Here is an 18458-nt window from a genome sequence, read left to right as displayed (position 1 = left end):
AGATGAAAATCTGGCACTGATAAAGATGGTCCAAAGGATCACAAAAGGTGATCAGTTAAACTGAGTTAAAATAAACAGTTGGCATTCCCTTCATGTACTATATATGAAATCCACAAACACTCAGTAAGAATGAAAAGGTGCTACAATGAAGTGTAAAATAAATCACTGTAATGACTCTCGGATCCCAGGCACAGTTTCACAGTCCTTGCTTATAACACAATATTCTGTACACCAAGCATGCCAAAGGAATCAAAAACAAACAAAAAAATTCACAAAGGCAATATTTTGTCCATTTTTTTCTTCCCCATGAACTTTGAACTGTTACTCTGGCCAGAAGGCCCAATGGGGTGCAGTGAATCTGATCCTATTTTACCACAATGCTTTACTGTTCCCCAGTCAGAGCTTCTGTTGTGCCGACACGCCCTTCCAATAATCAAGGATGTCATGCAGGTCCTCGCCTTTGGCGAACTGCACCTTTTTTCGAAGGGCGTTTCCAGCCGTCACATAACAGGCTTCGTCACGTTGGCCTTTTCGGTATGGCCGAAATCGCTCCCAGATCCGCAGTGAGCTCTCTGAGGAGTACTCTGGGCTAGAAGAATAGCCAGAGTAACTGGAATGGTGGCGAGCCGGTGAAAGCTGGGAATATGATGCTGCATCCCGGCGGGAGCGCGTCAAGGGCTTCAGAAAGGAAACTCTTTGGGCCGGGGAGCCCTGGTGTGACCCTTCATAGTAGAGAGCAGGGACGGAGTGGCGGTGCTCCGAGCAGTGGTAGTCCTGCTGCACTTCCAGCTGCTGCTGCTGCTGCTGCTGCTGCTGCTGCTGCTGCTGTATTTGTTGCTGTTGATGGTAATGATGTGACTTCTGGTTGTCCTGATTATGGGCACCAACACCACCACTGTCGCAACCACCGCCACCCCCTCCGCCACAGTTCCCACTCCCCACCAGAGGCAGCCTTTCCAGGGGCTCCCCACAGCCCACAGGACTGGCTCGGTCTGGGTACTGGTGCTGTTGCTGATTACAGGGATCTGGGCTCCTTGGCTCAGGAACATCCAGGCTGTAGACCCTAGCACCTCCACGATCCCTGTCTCGACCCATGGAACCACAAGATGTGGTGCTGCACTGTTTCTTGACAGAATTTACAATAACGACAGCGGCATCTGCACTCATTTGCCGTTGAATGGGTCGTACAGCATTGGCTGGAGGAGGGGGCCTATAGGGTGGAGTCACGACATATCCACCACCAGTGATTCCCGGGCGCTCAGAAAGAGGGGCATTTAAGGCTGGGAGTGGAGGAGGAGGGGGTATTTTGTTGGGAGCCATGACCTGGCATGTCTCGGTCACTCCAGGGGAAAGTGGGATTAGGCCTCGAGTGAGTGAGGACGTGCTGGTAGGTGGCGGGGAAGTGGGATTGGAAGAAGCATTAGAGTTAGATGAGGCCCCTGAAACAGCAACTGCAGCGGCATCTAATTTCAGCGCATCAATACAGTTGTTGATGATTTGATTAACCTTGTCCACCTCCATGGCAATGGTGGATATCTCTGATGCAGAACCATGTCCATCATCATCAGAATCATCACCAATGTCCGTTCCATCATCATCCCGTAAGTCTTCTCCCCTGATTAGTCCATGACCACCATCTCCCACTCTATCTATGCCAGAGCCTCCAGTTCTCACATCCATATAGTTTCCTTTGTTTGTAGACATTGCTTCGGAAAAGGCGGTTGCCATCTTTTCAACTTGTGGAATTGAGGAAAGTCTTGATGAGGTGGTATTTGCTGAGTGAAGCATCCCAGAGCTTGAGGATGTAGACATGGGCAGTTTTCCTCCATGGTGATGCTGGTACTGGTGGTGTTCTCTGGACTGTTCCTGAAGCTTATGGACTGCTGATGGATCATTGGCCACTGCTGCTGCTACCTCTGGCCCATAACGCATTTCCAGTATTGTTTTCTTGACACAGATGGACTTTTTCTTCTCATCGTGCATCCGTTTTTTACGCAGACAATAGTAGACAAAGCCCAGAATAATTAGCATACCAAACAGACAGCCAACAATAGTCATGATGTAATGAGTTGTAGTGGAAGGTTTTGGGAGTGTATCATCATGGTTTTGACCCCGAGTGGAAAATTGGAGGCAGGTGTTGTTATAGCGTTGAGAGTTGCGAATGGATACAACACAGAAAGTGTAATCATTGTGGGGCTTCAACTTGTTGAGGGTGATCATCTCCTTCTTATTCTTTAGATTCATCACATCCGAAACATACGTTTGATTGTATTGAGTTAGGATATACATTTTGCTGAACGGCTTTGGGATTTTCACAAGGAGAGATGCTGACGACAAAGACACATGATGAAGCTTTATGCTGGGACTGAAGCTCTCCTCAGTAGACGAGGATGAGGTGGTGGACTGATGGTATGGCCCAACACCACCAAACATCTCCGGTCCTAATCCAGAAGATCCCTCTAGATCTGGAGGGAGCGAAGTCATTCCAGGAATCATCACACCACCTCGACAGTGATGGTACAAAATGTTTTTGGCATTTCTACCAGCATTACCCGCAGCAATAGGACTCAGTAAGGGGAAGCCAAACATTTCGCGGGGTGTCTCGCACTGGAGGCGGTCATAGGTGTGTGAGACATTGTTGAAGAACTCCAACCAGGTGAGGAAGCTGTAAAGCTCACAGCCGCAGTGGAAAGGGTTCGCTGCCAGTTCACATACCATGAGGCGACTGAGAACAGTGAATGTGGCGGGATCGATACGGGCAAGTTTGTTGGATGACAGGTCAATGCTGCTGAGGCTGGGACACTCCCAGAATGCATTGCTGGCAATAACCTCAATGAGGTTGTGTTGCAGGAAGAGGCACTGCATACGACCAAGCCCTCTCATCATTCCCTCAGTCAGGTTTGTCAACTTGTTGTAGCCCAGCTGCAGAACCTGAAAAAAACCCCATAAAGCAGCAATGAGACATTTTTTCCTAGTTTTACTTTTTGAGTCATTAATCTTCAAGTGAGTTTTTTAGCCCATAATACTGCATACTCACTATGACTTAAGAATGTTTTTCATTTTGAACAAGTTAAAGAAATGTTTAGAGTACTTTTGGAAACAAAATTCTATCTGGGGAAGTTTAATTGGGTTCAAGTTTAATCTGAGGCATGACTGTGGTCCTCTTTATAAAAGCCAAAATAACAAAGAGCTATCTTCATTGCGGTGAAGAGCGAGTAGTCTCACAACAGATGGCATGACCCCCACAGCTCCCTGATCTTCGCAACTGAGTGAACTGAGTGAGTCTGGGATCATGTCAGGAAACTCAACCAAATTAAATCCACAGAACAACTGTGGCAAATTATGGACTACAATTAGAATAATATAATGGATGTACTTTAAAAATGAACTGTGTGTACATGTTTTTCTTGAGGAGCTTGTGGTAAATGGTAAATGTTGATTTTATTTGTATGAGGTCATTTGACAAGTATGTTTTTAGTTGGCTGTCCTTCACACAGGCATCCTCGCAAAAACATTCAGTGAGTTTAGCACAATATGACCTAAATAGGGTCTAATATGAAATCAAAACATTTTTGAAAATTCAGTGATTTTTACATTTCAGTTTTTATTGAAATAGTATCCCCTGTTTTTTTGTGTTTTTTTAAAGACCATTAAATGAATATGTACCGGTAAGTGAAATTCTGCAGACTGCAGATTAAAGCTACATTGTAGAATGCCTGGAACTGTGTTACAAACTAAGCCACTATCTAAACTAATTGGCCACAATAAGATTTAGAGTCTCAAAAAAAAAAAAAAAAATAGATAAAATAAAAAGGAAACACAGTACAGTGAATACATTTGTTAAGCTGAAACATTGCAATGTGAATGTCTTCATCACCTGTAAGTTGGCTTGTCCTGCAAAAGCCCCATCCTCAATGTAGCTGATTTCATTCTTCGTGAGGTTGAGGTCAGTCAGGTTGGTGAAGCGATACATGGAACTGAAGAGCACAGCTTTCAGCTTATTCTCATTCAATCTCAAGTCATGGACCGTGTTGTTGATGTGCTGGGGGATTGTCTCGTATGGTGGTTGGTTTTGACTGCATATAGCCAGCCACACGTAGCCTTTGTCTCCCTCAATGAGCCAGCAGTCCCCATTGGCCATGTTGGGGAAATAGGAGAAAACTAAGAGCGAGGGAAGAATAAGTAGGAGAATGGAGGTGGTAGAAACCCGCTGCATGATGCCAGTGACAAGAAATTAAAAACAAAGGAAGTTACAATTAGTAGATGGAAGTAAGGGGCAGACTGGAATGGAAGGATATGTTTGCAGGAGAGAGGGAAAAGCGGCAAAAGTTGCAGGGAAATATCCCCAAAGACAATATGGGTGTGGGTTGGGTGCTAAAAAAGTGGTGAAGGCTTCACAAGGCCAGTCTCAGCATCATGGTGATTAGCATGGGACCCATGTTGTGCCATGTATTGCTGGACTGCAATGCAAGTCGACACAGCTCATCGTCATACTCTGTCCTCAGGGTTTGTTTGCGCTGACCCTCTGGAAAAATCTGTAGGCTCTGTGGAGAAGAGAAAAAAAAAAAAAACATAAGAAAAAATATGTTGAATATTAAAGAAAAGAAATTTTCTTGACACTTTATCCATAAATTAAGCGAGAAATGACCGCACACAGTCTTGAGTCTTGAATATGAATGAATTTTGCAGGACAAATGTATTCATATTCCATCAAACGTCTGTATCAGTCAATTCTCTCAGTCAATAATTATTCCATTTACTGAACTAGCAGACATCACAAAATCAATCTCAGCTTTCATTTTGGTTTGTTTCGCACTTTATTCTTCTGCTGGTTGTTCGTTGTTATCATGCTAATATATGCATGCCGCATTGCCCCAAAAAGCTTTCTTCTTGAATACTCCATCTAGTGTAATCCACTCGCCCCACCCTCTCTTGCTCCTGCTGATAATATGGGCTAATCAGGTTTTGACTTCCACCTAAAGTATGTGAACCTGCAGATATCTGCTCATTCTTGAGAAAGCCTGTTTTCAGACAGTAACTGCAGCATTAATCACCCAAATGCTGTCTTCATAAACATTCCTTGTTGTGACACGATCCTGCCAAACCCTAAGCTCCCTAACCTATCTGCATGTCATTTGAATAGCAGTCAAGCGTTTACATAAGGAGAGGATTAGCCGCCTGCTTCATCATGACAGACATTGTCCTCTTGTTCGGCAGCTGGGAAAAACATACGATTACACACACACTGCACAAACATGCACACTAAAATGGACACATGCTCTCAGACCAGTGTGTGCATGAGTACACACTCGAACATAAACATGCACTCGAACATAAACATGTCCTCATCCGCATGCGTGCACAAAGAAATACCTGCAGGCAGAACAAATCAGAGCTATGAACATGGATTATGAAATCACTAATGTATCCAGATTTTAACATTACAGAATGTGCTTGAACCATCTACATGTCCAGCTATCTAATCTCGCATTGTCCATCTCAGATCCCCTCTGGTATCACGTTCTCTGAGTTCAAGCATCCTCAAAAACCAAAAAAGAAAATGTCACTGTTTCTTAGAGGAAGAAGCAAAAAGACTTGTAACACATCCAGGCTTTCCAATTTTGGTAAAGTATTGAACTCATTAAAGTTTATTCTTGTCCATAATCCCTTGAGGCACTCGCACAGAATCAGGTCCATCTCCTTCTTTAATCTTTTTATTACTGCAGAACTATAATATTACAATCTTAGCTTAAATTGTACATTATCGTGTATCTTATGATCGTGGACACCTGTGAAGTTGCTTGTCCTTTATTATTACACTAAAATGAGAAAAAAGGAGCCCTGTGATAGGCAATACAGCCCTTTCTGTAATTGGCAAATAGATATCTCGACATGAGGTGGAGGAAAATGTCTTTCATCTGGTCACAGGTAACCAAAATACTATTAGAATTATTGAAGCAACATTAAACTTTAATATAATTTGAACACAATTTTGTTTCTGAAGACATCACAATTGCTTTGGGCAAGATATAATATTCTAGACATAATGGTGTTTCTAAGTATCCATGATTTGAATACATAACTGTTATTGTTTTTGGTGTTCACATCTGAATTCCAGACTTTATTATTTATATCACATCTGTCCGTAGGTGCATACAGAAGACCTTTAAGAACCGTAATCAGAGCTCAGTGGCTTCTGAGAATGTAGCCGGACATTTGCAAATGCTCTACAAATGGCTGATGGATAAAAAGGCCAATGATGATCAACATACAGAGGATACTGTGCTGCTTAGGTGACAATCACCTGTAGAGAACTTAGAATCTGCTCACACATAAATGATAAGTGCGCTTTACTTGAAAAGCACATTTCACAGCTTGAGGAGCCTCAATGCCTTCACATAGTCTGTCACATTCACCCATCTATGCACATAGTCTGAACACACACTTAGACAAATGGTGGATCTACCTGCATTAAATCAAATGTCTCAATGCAAAATTATGGACATTTTGATAAACTGCAATATCGGAGTGAAGTCAAAATCCTCATTACAATGCAAATGATTTCCTATATTATAAATGCAAGAAAACCATCTTAATAAAACACATCCTGCAAGTGTTTTTCTTGATACCAATCCTGCTTAAATTGATAATTCATGCTTCAAACAATTAGGAGCAATGTTTACCCATTCATGAAACACAATATATTGCTTCACTGTTGTATTGGCTGACTGCAGTTTGTACAAAAATAGGGAATAACGATTTTATTTAGTGTTTATATAAAACAATTTTCCATTCATTTGACTAACCCTTTCTGGTGATTCTAACATCATCTCTGTTCAGCCGTTCACCGTGTACATGTTTGGCCACTCCCTTGCAAGGGATTGTCTTGCTCTCTTGTCTGAGGTTTATCCCCTCCACATGAGACATGATCTCATTTGGTGCTCCAAATAGTGAAACCCAGAGGGCTCATATGAGGGAGGCTGGAAACACAGTACGTCTGCATGTGTGCGTGTTTCGGGATACGATTATATAATTAGGAATGTGGGACATGTGGAACACCTGTCTCAGTGGGAAAATACATGACTCATAACACCGATTCATCTGTGACTGTTAAAATGTAGGACAACAGATCAAACTTTACTTTTTCTCTTAATTTCTGCAGGCTGCAATCTAAGATTTGCTTCCATGAAAGCCGGCATTAGATATCATTTTTGCATGTCACACAATTATTACAGGTTTGAATAAAGATCATTGTGTGTTCCTATATTATACAGCAGATACAATTGTGTTTGGTCTTTGAGGAGGTCACAACAGCCATTCTTTCCACCATCTGCTATACCTGCTTCATCCAAGTTGGGGTCTGGGAGGGTGGAACCAATCCCAGCTGACACCGAACAAAAACACTTTTCAACCTGGGAATGATGCCAGTCCAACATTCATATCAGACCCTTGAGCAAAATTTTTCACAGGCACACATGTAGTTTGATTGAAGACAGGGGACTAAAAATTAAATCTCCTTATTTATTGTACTTTTCTTCATTATTTGTTTTTAATGCATGTCTTTCATTTCTTTAGATTTGATAAACAGATCAATGGCGTTTTAAAATCGGGCTTTTATCATCTTCGACTTTTATCCAAGGTTAAGCCGTTTTTATCTTTTAATCCTTTTGAGCAAGTCGTGCATGCTTTTATTTCTTCTCGTCTGGACTACTGCAATGCACTTTATTCGGGCATTAGCCACAAAGCACTTTTCCCGCTTGCAGTTAGTCCAGAACGCTGTGGCACGACTTTTAACAGGGACCAAACAACGAGAACACATTACCCCAATCCTTGCATCTTTGCACTGGCTCCCTGTTAATTTTAGAATTGATTTTAAAATGTTGTTGTTTGTTTTCAAAGCTTTGAATGGACTGGCCCCTCAGTACATCACACATCTCATCAAAATTTACCAACCCCCCCGCGCTCTGAGGTCTGAGGGCCAGCTCCAGCTCGTGGGTCCAAAGACTAAGTGTGAAACCAGAGGGGACAGAGCGTTCTCTGTTGTCGGCCCTAAACTGTGGAACGCTCTGCCCCTCCACGTCCGAACAGCCCCCACTTTGGACTGTTTTAAATCGCGTCTTAAAACCCACTTTTATTCTCAGGCTTTTAACGCCACGTGAGTCGTGTGGTCCCCTGTGTCTTTTATTTATTTTATTGTTCTTATTTGTTTTATTGCTTTTTAAGTGTTTTTATATTTCTATTAATTCTTTTAAATTGTTTTATTCTTATTTGTAGTTTTTTAATGTGTTTGTAGTTTTTAATCTGTTTTTTTTAATTTTTTTATTTATGGTTTTATACTTATTTAGTGTTGGACTGTTTAGTTTAGTTTTTATGTGCAGTCTTATGTGCAGCACTTTGGAAACACTTTGTTGTTAAAATGTGCTATACAAATAAAGTGGATTGGATTGGATTGGATTTCTTTTAAAGCTTTAATGTATTTATTTTATTCTGTATATCTTTAATTTCTTTGTAAAGCACAGTGAATTGCTTTGTGTTTGAATGGTGCTCTATAAATAAACTTGCCTTGCCTTCCTGAATTTGACTTGGTACATGATACAATCTATCTCCAGTGCAAATGGCTGTACCGCCTATACTGACCTGGAAAACTGATCCAGAACAGTTTTTTTTTCTCATTTAGTTTCATTTTTAAACAAAAAACTCCATATTTGTTTCCACTCTTAATCAAATGTGTCTGTGAGCTTTTCAGTAGCTGTGTAATCTTTTTTCTTATTGATATTTTGTTGATTTGGGGCCTTTTCTCTTGTTATGTTGCTGGCTAATATGATGTAGTGTCTGAATATTGAACATTGTCAATACAATCTGGAGCAATGGGACTTTAATATGTTGACCTGCAGAACATAAATGCACAGTGCAGAGAAACATGTAATTTATTGTAGTTAAATTTGCAATGTATTGCACATCTCTATTAATAATCCTACCAACAATTAGAAGTCGCTGACTCAAGGTAAATAGGAGTAAATACAAACCATCAGTTTTTCTATGCTGTAGAGTCACTGAAGTGGATATTTGCTGGAGAGTTGAGGTTGTTTTTCGGCTTTTAAAACGTGATGACCTGGGCAAGCTCTCAACTAAGCAGTCATTCATTCAAGTCTTTTGGTTAGAGGAAGTCATTTAAAATTTTATGAGGCCTGGAAATTAACACAGCAAAAAGCCCAGAGTCAAATTAATTCATTAAGTCACTAATTAATTAATTGAGATAATTCAACGTTGGGCTTTTTCATGTGAAGAAATGTTACATCTGGCTAGTTGAAAATGCTAATTATTGAAATAGAGAACCCTTTTAATGGTTTACATTGAAGGTATATAGCTTCACAAACCAGTCCTGTTATGATGGGAAGCATTTCTGTTGCCTTGTTAGAAACAATGGAGCTGTTTTCTGCTGAGTGTATTACACTGAGTGCATAGTCTGACAAAGTATTTCATCATGCACTTCACTGACCCACAGTTGGAAGAGGTTGACTGGAAAATCTAACAGAAAATGGATTGGAAAAAAGATGATTTACTACATTTACACTATAATAAAATAACAAACACAATCAGGAGCAGTTTTTTGTTATTATTAATGTTTGGGATTCCTACTGCCCTCTGTGTACATCTTTATGCTTTTGTAATGAAACACACACACACACACACACACACACACACACACACACACACAACAAAACATTTCCTCACCCCCGGCCCTTCATACGATACAGATCCTGGTTACCAGACTGATATTGATCTCATCATTGCCATGGAAACATTTTTATGATTGACAGTGCCAATTAGGCTTAACGCTAAGAGAATAGGATCTTGTTGGCATTTGCATCAAATCAGCATCCTGCTTCCGCTTCATTAGCCACAATGATGAAACTCTCCTCCCTGAACTCGAAAAGCATTCAGTGAACATTGACTTTGACAGGTGCTGGAATTGGAGGGCATCCATTTCTTTTCTAAACTATTACCAACATGACTCTTGGAACCGGGCCACTGTCTGTCTAGATGTGAATTTATTTCCTTGAACCTCTTGTGCCTCAACATGCATATGATGCTGTCATTCTGAATATCATCCCTTGTGAATTACATGTGCTCACTGAACTGACACGTCAAAGCAAAGAGATGCACGTTTGAGCACATGGAAGCGTGTGGGAGATTTGCTTCTTTGTGCTCACAGTCTCAGTGCAATTAACATTTGATTTACTGAAGGCAGTAGCTCATTACACAATCAGACAAGGACCTTCTGGCTTCGAGGTGCACTCTTAGATTTAAGAGGAGCTTTAACTGAGATTAAGAATTAAATTGTGGTGATCGAGCAGGAAAATGGTCACCTGGGATATTCTGATCGATTTACGTGATTGCGCCTTGATTAATAACAATAATTATTCATATAAAGGCTTGTTGGGAGGACGAGTTTTACGGCATTCTATAAATTGGATTATTGAAAAGTGAAAAAAAAAATGTATATAGCACAATGGCCAAGATGCTATAAGGCAAAACAAAACAAACTATTTTCTACATGCAAAATCTGAATTCAGGTTTGCTCATTTCTTTGAGAATAATATACAAAACCATGAACAGAAATGGAATATTGTTACTAAAAACTTAACAGTAACAGGCCAACGAAATATAATAATTTGACACCTGTTGCTGAGTGAAGGGACATGATATAATGGAAATCGCTTAGCAGCTCTCAACACAAGTAGCTCCCACAGACTCATGTCCTACCAGCTACTATAAAAAGCATCAAACATTGCCTGACTATCTCATTGGACAAAATGACAATACAATACCCGTTGGAGTTTTAACAGCTGTTGATTTGTGCCAATGCTGCAATGATTTTATTGCTGCTGAGAGGACTGGATGTCAACAGCTTATTTTCTCAGCATTTCTGTCTTGCTGGGGTGTGTTTGTGTGAAGCTACAAAGTGTGATTACAGCACTGCAAGCAGCACATTCCTGTAGTAGTTCTGCAGCGACAACTAAACGGTAAATGCTCCAGAGCAGATAAGCATTACAATGCCTGAGAAACAGCAAAATGAGATATTCTGCTGAACTTGTTTGGTGTGTTATTGTTGTATTATTATTAATGACGTTTCAACCTGTTTATTGATTGCGCCAGTTCAATAATTCAATCAAACTGTAAATTGGATGAATTTGAGGAATGATTGTATATTCTTACACAGAAGTAAAAGGCACATTTCAAGTAAGTGCAATGATTAAGGTGTTTAAGGTGACATATTGTGCACATTTTTCAACGGCCAACCACAGTCCTTCACCTTGACACACTGTTTCTTCTCCTTCAAAGCAAATCACAAACTCCTTGCCATGCCCTCCTGCTTCAGTGGGTAAACTGATGCAAAGAGAGCTATGACAACATAGAATGACACTTATTAAGTAGCAATTGTGTTATTCAGTTTTGAAATCTAAGTAGAAACAAGAATTATTTTTCACTCAACATTACAGGACAGCTCCAGTTCATCACTAAACACACACATACACACACCAACAGGAACAAATAGGGATCCAGTAGGCCTCAAAAGCATGTTTTTGAACTGTAAAAGAAAACACACATATGGAGAATGCACAGACTCCACACACAAAGGTCCCTGCAAACCCAACCAAGATTTAAAAAAAAATCCTTACTAATGAAACACTCATATAATGTGGAAGAAAAAAAAGAAAAAAACGTGTGTGACTGTGGGGATGTGAATATTTAAAAAAAACTCTGAACAAATAAGGGTTGATTTTGTGATATTTGAATGACTCCTGCTTTGATACAGTGGTTTGGAACAGACCCGGGTCACTCTTTCAACTGAAGTGGCTTGATGTATTGTTCAGCTGATGGCTCAGAGATTTTTATGACAAAGGAAGAGTGCTGTACGCTGTTCCTGTCAATCAGAGCTACACACATGAACACGCAAACCTGCACTTTATCCAACCCCTGCTTTTCATCTATTATGTGACCGCAGCATCATCTGGGATTTTCATGTTTGGCACAGCATGCATTTGTATCATAGCACATAGTCTATACAATGAAATAAGAGGTTGCGTGCGCACAGAAAAAAAAAATATGGTGAAACGCGAATACACATGCACGCACCCGCCTACACTGGATGTGTGAATTCCACAAGGATGCGGATGACCCCGATAAGATCCAGGGTAACACGAGAGAAAGCTGTTTAACATATTACTGAAAAAGTGCGTTTACCCCCGATGAATTCAACTGACAACGTGTTCATCACAAACAACCCCTGTGGACAATAAGCTGCTGAAGCACTTGGCTCTGTCTATGCCTGCTTTTCAGACTTTACCGTTTTCCAAGGTCTCTCTGGATCTCCCAACTCTTCTCTCTGTCTCTTTTTGTTTCTCACTTCCTGTAATCTCAATGTAAGCCTTGGAATGTGTTCCTGTCTTTTAGTTTTCTTGAGTTTGTCTCATTCTCACTACTCACTGTATCATTTTTTTTTTTTTTTTTCACGAGTAATGTTGATGTTGTTTTACTTCCCCCCCCTGTCCAGGCCAGTTCCCTGGAGTGCAGTCGGTGTAGTGTGGAGAGTTTGGGGCTGCGAGCAGAACACTCTTTCCTCTCCACTTCACACAGGGCTTAAGGATGAGACAAACACGACTACAGACGGACGAGTCTCCTCCGAGAGCTTCACCGTGTGTACGTCTGAGTGGAACAGATGATTTCTCAGTGGCTATACAAGGAACCTGCTAAAAGCAGCAGCACTGCTTTGTTAAGCATTGTGGGGCAAGAAGCGGCTTACTTACTTTTAGCCCAAAATGAATATATGAACAGGATTTTTCCAGATGTGCACCTTCTTATGCACTATCACCATGTTTAAATTTTATATTTTGAAACATAATACTGTTTTAATGAGTGATTGGAATGGATCCCGCTTATTTGGATAGTTTTCAAAGGTTTTTGTTGCTCAGGTGTGGGACAAAAATGTAGGAAGATATAAATGCATTAACTAAATGAGAAAGAAAAGGTAGACTCTGTACAGAGAAGAAAAACAAGCGAGACAGACAAATGAGACAGAACTGATGAGGCTCTATGTTTGATCTGTGATTCCTCCAAAATCCTTCTATCCGCAACCATAAAGAACAGAGACAAAGTCATAAATACCGAAGCGCAAATCACCTTGGATGCACTGTATTATTGTGACGATGATCCAAGCGAGAAGAAAAATGAAAAAAAACAGAGACTTTGCAGAGTGTGCTTGTACTCGCAGGAAGAGCGAAGGCAGAAAGGAATGAAAGAGATTATTGGGGAAAGAGTGTTCTCGCTACGTCTCTCAGGTTTGATCTATAATTCATATTTTTATCACTGTGTACTCCTTGAGATCTTTTCAAACCCCCACCCCGCCACCCCCGCCTCCCACCCATGCCTGTTTCACTTTCGTCTCTCATTTCTGACCTTCTCTGTATATTTTCTGTCTATATCTGTTTGCTGTTTGTGATGTTTAGACCACTGTCATCTGGGACTCCTCATGCATGACATCATATCCATTTCTCTGATGCCTCCCAGGAAGAAGTGGTGCAGTGGAGCATGACAGAGGGACCCGAAGGTACAAGGCTAAATGGAGCAGTGCACCTAAGTCGGCCCCCAACTGACCGCAACATCACCACTACTAACATACTGCCTTTTCTTTCCCCTCGAATGACTGGGCAGAAAACCTGGGGACACAGTTCCGTGGTGTGATTTGGGCCCGCGACATGATGGTGTGATTGAAGAATTTCTGGTGAAGGAACCCCAGTAGATCCACAACAGAGGCCCAGAGAAACGCATGCTGAAACCTAAGCACAGCGTGGCAACCATGTGGAAAGAAGAAAATTGTTTTTTCGAGAAGTTAGAGAATTGCAGGGGAGAGGGGTGGGGTATGTAGCTCAGACCTTAAGCTGAAATCAGGTGATGTGAACTAGAATGGATAGTGGGGGAAAACTCTGTGATTGAGGTCAACAAAATGTCAGATTGTAGCTCTGGCAATATATTCATGGGGTGCAGAAAATGTGGAGGGAAGAAAAAGTTCTAAGGAATGTTTTTAGCTGTAAAAACAAGTACCTATACTTAAATTCACCTTTTTCTGTCTGTGGTCTCATGTTGCAAAGTTATTGTATTCTCTTCATTATTTCTATGTGTGTTTTAGGAATGGCCTCAAATCTGATCACTCATGTCACTCATGTGACCTGTGTTGTTTCTATATTTTATTACGCCATTTACAGATTCTGCATTGTGAGATGAATATGGTGTGACTGGGGGAATTGACATACAGTTGAAAATTTACCAGTACCAAGCAGTGGTGAAAGTGAAAGTACACAGAATAGTACACAATCCATATTATACTCATACAAAGAATAATATTGTTACTAGCACGTCTTGTGTTTATTCTCAAGATATGTCAAGATAAAATCAAAATAATTCCAGCTTTTTATTTTCTGTGTGCCAAAGTACCAACGTACCTTCATATAGTATCATACACCCAGTGTAGTGCAATCTTAATTTGCAGTCTGATATAAGGAACGACACACCCAGGTGTACACAGATGCACAGTTCGTGTGTATATTTGTACACTTAAGTAGTTTGACCATTTCACAGGAAAATAACTACTGCATACGTTTGCTGGTGGAAAAGAAACTTGGGCTTGCATTGCACTAGGTTTAAGATAGAATCCTTTGTCTGTTACACATTATAATATTGTTTGTGAATGGAGGAGTAACATTAAAACAAAGGTGAATGAAAACAATATTGAGATAATGGCAAACATATATGGAGCAAAAAACGGGAAATGGAAACAGCAAGTTAAAACTAACTCGTTGTATTGTAATTCTTAGGCATTGGCTCGGATATGGGTAGATAGGATTGCCATCAGATGTGTGAATGTTCTTGCAGGCAGGACAATCTTTTTTCCTTTCTTTAATGGCATAAAATACAGATCTGTTCCGGGTGTGTTTGTCCAGTGTTTGCTCTAGCTGCCCACAGGCAAGAATTAATAGGAACAAAACATGTATGGATGGGTGAGATTTCCTCATAAGAATCCAAGAGGAAACAAAAAACAACCCCCAGACAGTTTTGATCGGGCACACTCGCAGCTCATCAGAGTAAAAGACCATAAAGAAAAGTTATTTCTCGAAATGTTCAGCCTCATAAATTCAGAGTATCACCAAGATGCACTTTTTAATTTTAAATTTTTTTATTTAGGTTAGCGAACGACAAAAGATGTATTGTGTGTTGTGCATTTTCATGAAGCATGACCTACAAATCCACTTGGGAGAACAACGTGCAAGTGCTCAACATTAGCATTTGAGTCATGAATATTCTAGATGCCTAATTGTATCTTGCAGTGTTGAGGAATTTCATAGACATGCCTGAAGGTGAACCATGAAGCTCAAACAAAGAATGAAACAGAGAGAAAAGGAGCATGAGTAATACATGAGTACACTTAAAAAAAAAATGGTTTCCACACTTTTGACATTGACCATTTTACTTGAGCACAGCTTTCCAGACACAAATCATAGGGTTGACTTGTTTAGCTTTCTGGGTTTAAAACGTCACACTTGCATTGCAAAGTTCGAATTTTTGGAAAACTGGAGGCTGCGTGCATGTTCTGAAACATAACAGAAGCTTTACCGGTGGTACTTCACGGCATCACTTTACATGTAAATGAAGAGGTACAAACAAATTAGAAGTGCTAATGTCTCTCTTCTTATCTCAAAATCCCCTGAGCCGCTCTCTGTGATCACTCATTCATACTTCAGCGACAAACACTCATGTTCAGGAGGTGAGCGTTTAACACAAATGGCTTCAGATTTATATTCGACGAAAATGTTTCGCTCGGAAAGAAACCCAAGCAATACTGACGAATCTCCGGGGAACACAGCGCTTTAGGAATAATGGGCACATCAAAGTGAGCAAAAGAATGGTTGAATTTGAAAGTATTCAACCAAGATGAGATAAGTGTTTCTTCTGTCCCTCTCCTGCTTCAAAACCACACCTGTTCAACAAAGAAAGGACCGAGTTTTAAAATAGCTGGAGAGCATGGCATGTACTGCCTTGTTAATGTTACTTCAAGTAAGAAAACACATTAGCTGTCATAGGAAGAGGTGTCGCTGGAATCCACAGATGTTTTTTTGTTTTTTTTCCCTGTTCATTTTGTTTGTCTAATTTTTTATTTTTTTTCTTAATTGAGTCCAGTCATACACAATAAGTTCACAATCAGAGTATAAAGATGGGAAAGAAAGCAGGTAGGAGGCAAATGAATAAAGACAACTGAACTCAATCATGAGCAGAATCCCACCAGTGATAGCATGTGGAAGCTTAGCAATGCTGGTTTAATATTTACTGTTTTCATTATGCACAACAAAGATTAGGTCTTTTGCACCTACATCACTGTGTGAATAGAGGTACATGCAAGTATTTTCTTTTTTAAAGAGGAGGATGTAAACGCATGAAAGTAAAAATCAGTTTAGCCAGTTCAAGGTTCACACAAGGAATTCATGCGAGTACAATACAGAAGTATTCTTGTCGAATACCACTATACAGGCGTAACACTGATAATGGGTTAACACTACTTGAAATTGCTTTTTTTTGTAGCATGCACATGCTTTTTTTTTTTGCCGTGTTACTTTATGGTGCTATACACAATGTAGTGTGATTTTTATGAAGCCCCTGCAGTGAAACATTCATTGTATTACTATTTGTCTCTGAATGGGACACAGTGACAACCAGACCCCAAGGCTGCTTGAGGGGCACTGGAAACACAAGCATTATGTTCCGAATTTGACATTGTGTGGAACAACACTGAACATTCTTTCCTGCATTCGTCAGAAAGGCTCCCTTTTTGTAAACCCAAAAGCTTTGTACTGTTGGATTTACAAATGCAGGTGGAAATGCTCCGTTTCATTCTGTTTCAGGCTAATTGGTATCTTTGCTGAGAGCAACATAATTTAATCGATATCCTCATTATGCCAGTAGAACAAATACAACTGCAGCTGGTTAGCTTAGCTTAACACAAAGACTGGAAATGAAGAGTTGTCTCTATGTAGAGGTAAGATTGTAGTTTCTCCTTATCTAGTCTTTGTCTACAGCTGAGACGGCTGACTGCTGGCTGTCGCTCTACTTTTGCTGCACAAACATGCAAGTGGTTTGGTCCTTCTGCCTAGACAGAGATCAAACTAAGTATCCTTCTGATAATATCAGCCCATTTCTTGCGGTAATGGCTCCCACTTGAGCGTTTGTCTGCAGCAGTAAAGAATAGTGCGTCGAGTGTGCTTCTCAAACACATTCTCTGCACATCAGATGTGGCGTGAAAGCAATGTGAATGTCAGGTGAAATTGTTGACTTTTGCTCCACCCAATTGTTTTTTTGTCATTAACTTTGTTGTCTATACCAAGCAGAGATGTGTTGCACACAATGTACACAATTTTGTGTGTTTATCGATTTATATAATTAACTACAAGTCTCCTGGAGTCTCGGTACTGAGTCGTGAGTAATAATAATGGCAATAACCATGAGTGTCTGGGACCTCAGATGGATAGTTTTTCACATGGCAGTCTGCAAGGACAATGTCCTATAGTGGCTATGCACAGATTATAACAGTGGGTCAGATTTATGCTTTGATGCACAGATTTATGTGTGCGTGTGCATGTGTGTGTGTGTGTGTGTGTGTGTGTGTGTGTGTTCTGTACACTGTGTGATTTGTATTGACAGCAATGGTCCATATATATATTATACATAAAATTATACATATACATAAAGGTACATGTGGGTTAATTCCAAAGCTTTGCAATTGCAAAGTTTTGCAATTCCTAGACAGAATAAATTAATTATTATGCAGGTTTTTCAAGAACAAATCTCTATCCATCACCTTAAAAAGATATATTCTAATCGGAGATATCACATATCTGTGTGAGCCATATGAGCATGAGTTCAGACGTAATTGTGTGAGATTCACTGTCAGTGCTTGAGGGATGGTAACTTTGCTTCAGTTAGATTTTAAAGACATTTACTTCTTTTTTTTTTTTTGGTCTGGTCCTCTGATGAAATAGCTTTAATCAACAAGATTTAAAAAAGAAAAATCAGTATAGAGAAATATTGGCCCTCTTTCATCTGAAACGTATTCTGAAACTGAGTGAAAGATTCTATGCCTGTCTCCCAATTTTAACTTCCAGCCAAGCTTCTGTGCCCCTTGCCCCACTGTAATCAGCCTTTGTTGTGGTCAGTGAAAATGTAAACTCCTTCAGTTGCTTCAGTTGTCTTCCTTCAACTCAATGTTATTATAACAATCTTGTTACTATTACAAGTGTAATGTGTTTTTCCGATACATTTGCTATCTGTTGAACAATAGTCACAGAACCATTAAAACAAATTGGCAAAAATAAAGGGGGGAAGATGGATCATTCTCGTAAACATCATCA

The 18458-nt window shown here is 40.2% G+C and overlaps 2 protein-coding genes across 2 annotated transcripts in view; both read right to left on the bottom strand.

Moving 5' to 3' along the window:
• Window positions 1-396: 396 nt before the first annotated feature.
• Window positions 397-4216, bottom strand: elfn2b (extracellular leucine-rich repeat and fibronectin type III domain containing 2b; the record flags this gene model as incomplete). The annotated part of the gene is made up of 2 exons (XM_080510732.1): window positions 397-2931; window positions 3878-4216. The coding sequence occupies 2 exons, from the start codon at window positions 4214-4216 to the stop codon at window positions 397-399; spliced, it is 2874 nt and encodes a 957-aa protein (XP_080366858.1).
• A 178-nt stretch (window positions 4217-4394) lies between these two features.
• The window catches only part of LOC308141690 (adhesion G protein-coupled receptor E5-like), a gene marked incomplete at both ends in the record, with an annotated part of 80615 nt that continues 66551 nt past the window's right edge, over window positions 4395-18458 (bottom strand). Inside the window, one exon of the mRNA XM_080511899.1 lies at window positions 4395-4544. Within this exon, the coding sequence (XP_080368025.1) occupies window positions 4395-4544 (150 nt within the window). The remainder of the gene's footprint in view (window positions 4545-18458) is intronic.

Source organism: Blennius ocellaris, assembly GCF_963422515.1.
Source record: "Blennius ocellaris genome assembly, chromosome: 16".
Taxonomy (NCBI): Eukaryota; Metazoa; Chordata; class Actinopteri; order Blenniiformes; family Blenniidae; genus Blennius; species Blennius ocellaris.
The sequence above is the reverse complement of the archived record's forward strand: the minus strand, read 5'-3'. Positions and strand labels throughout refer to the sequence as shown.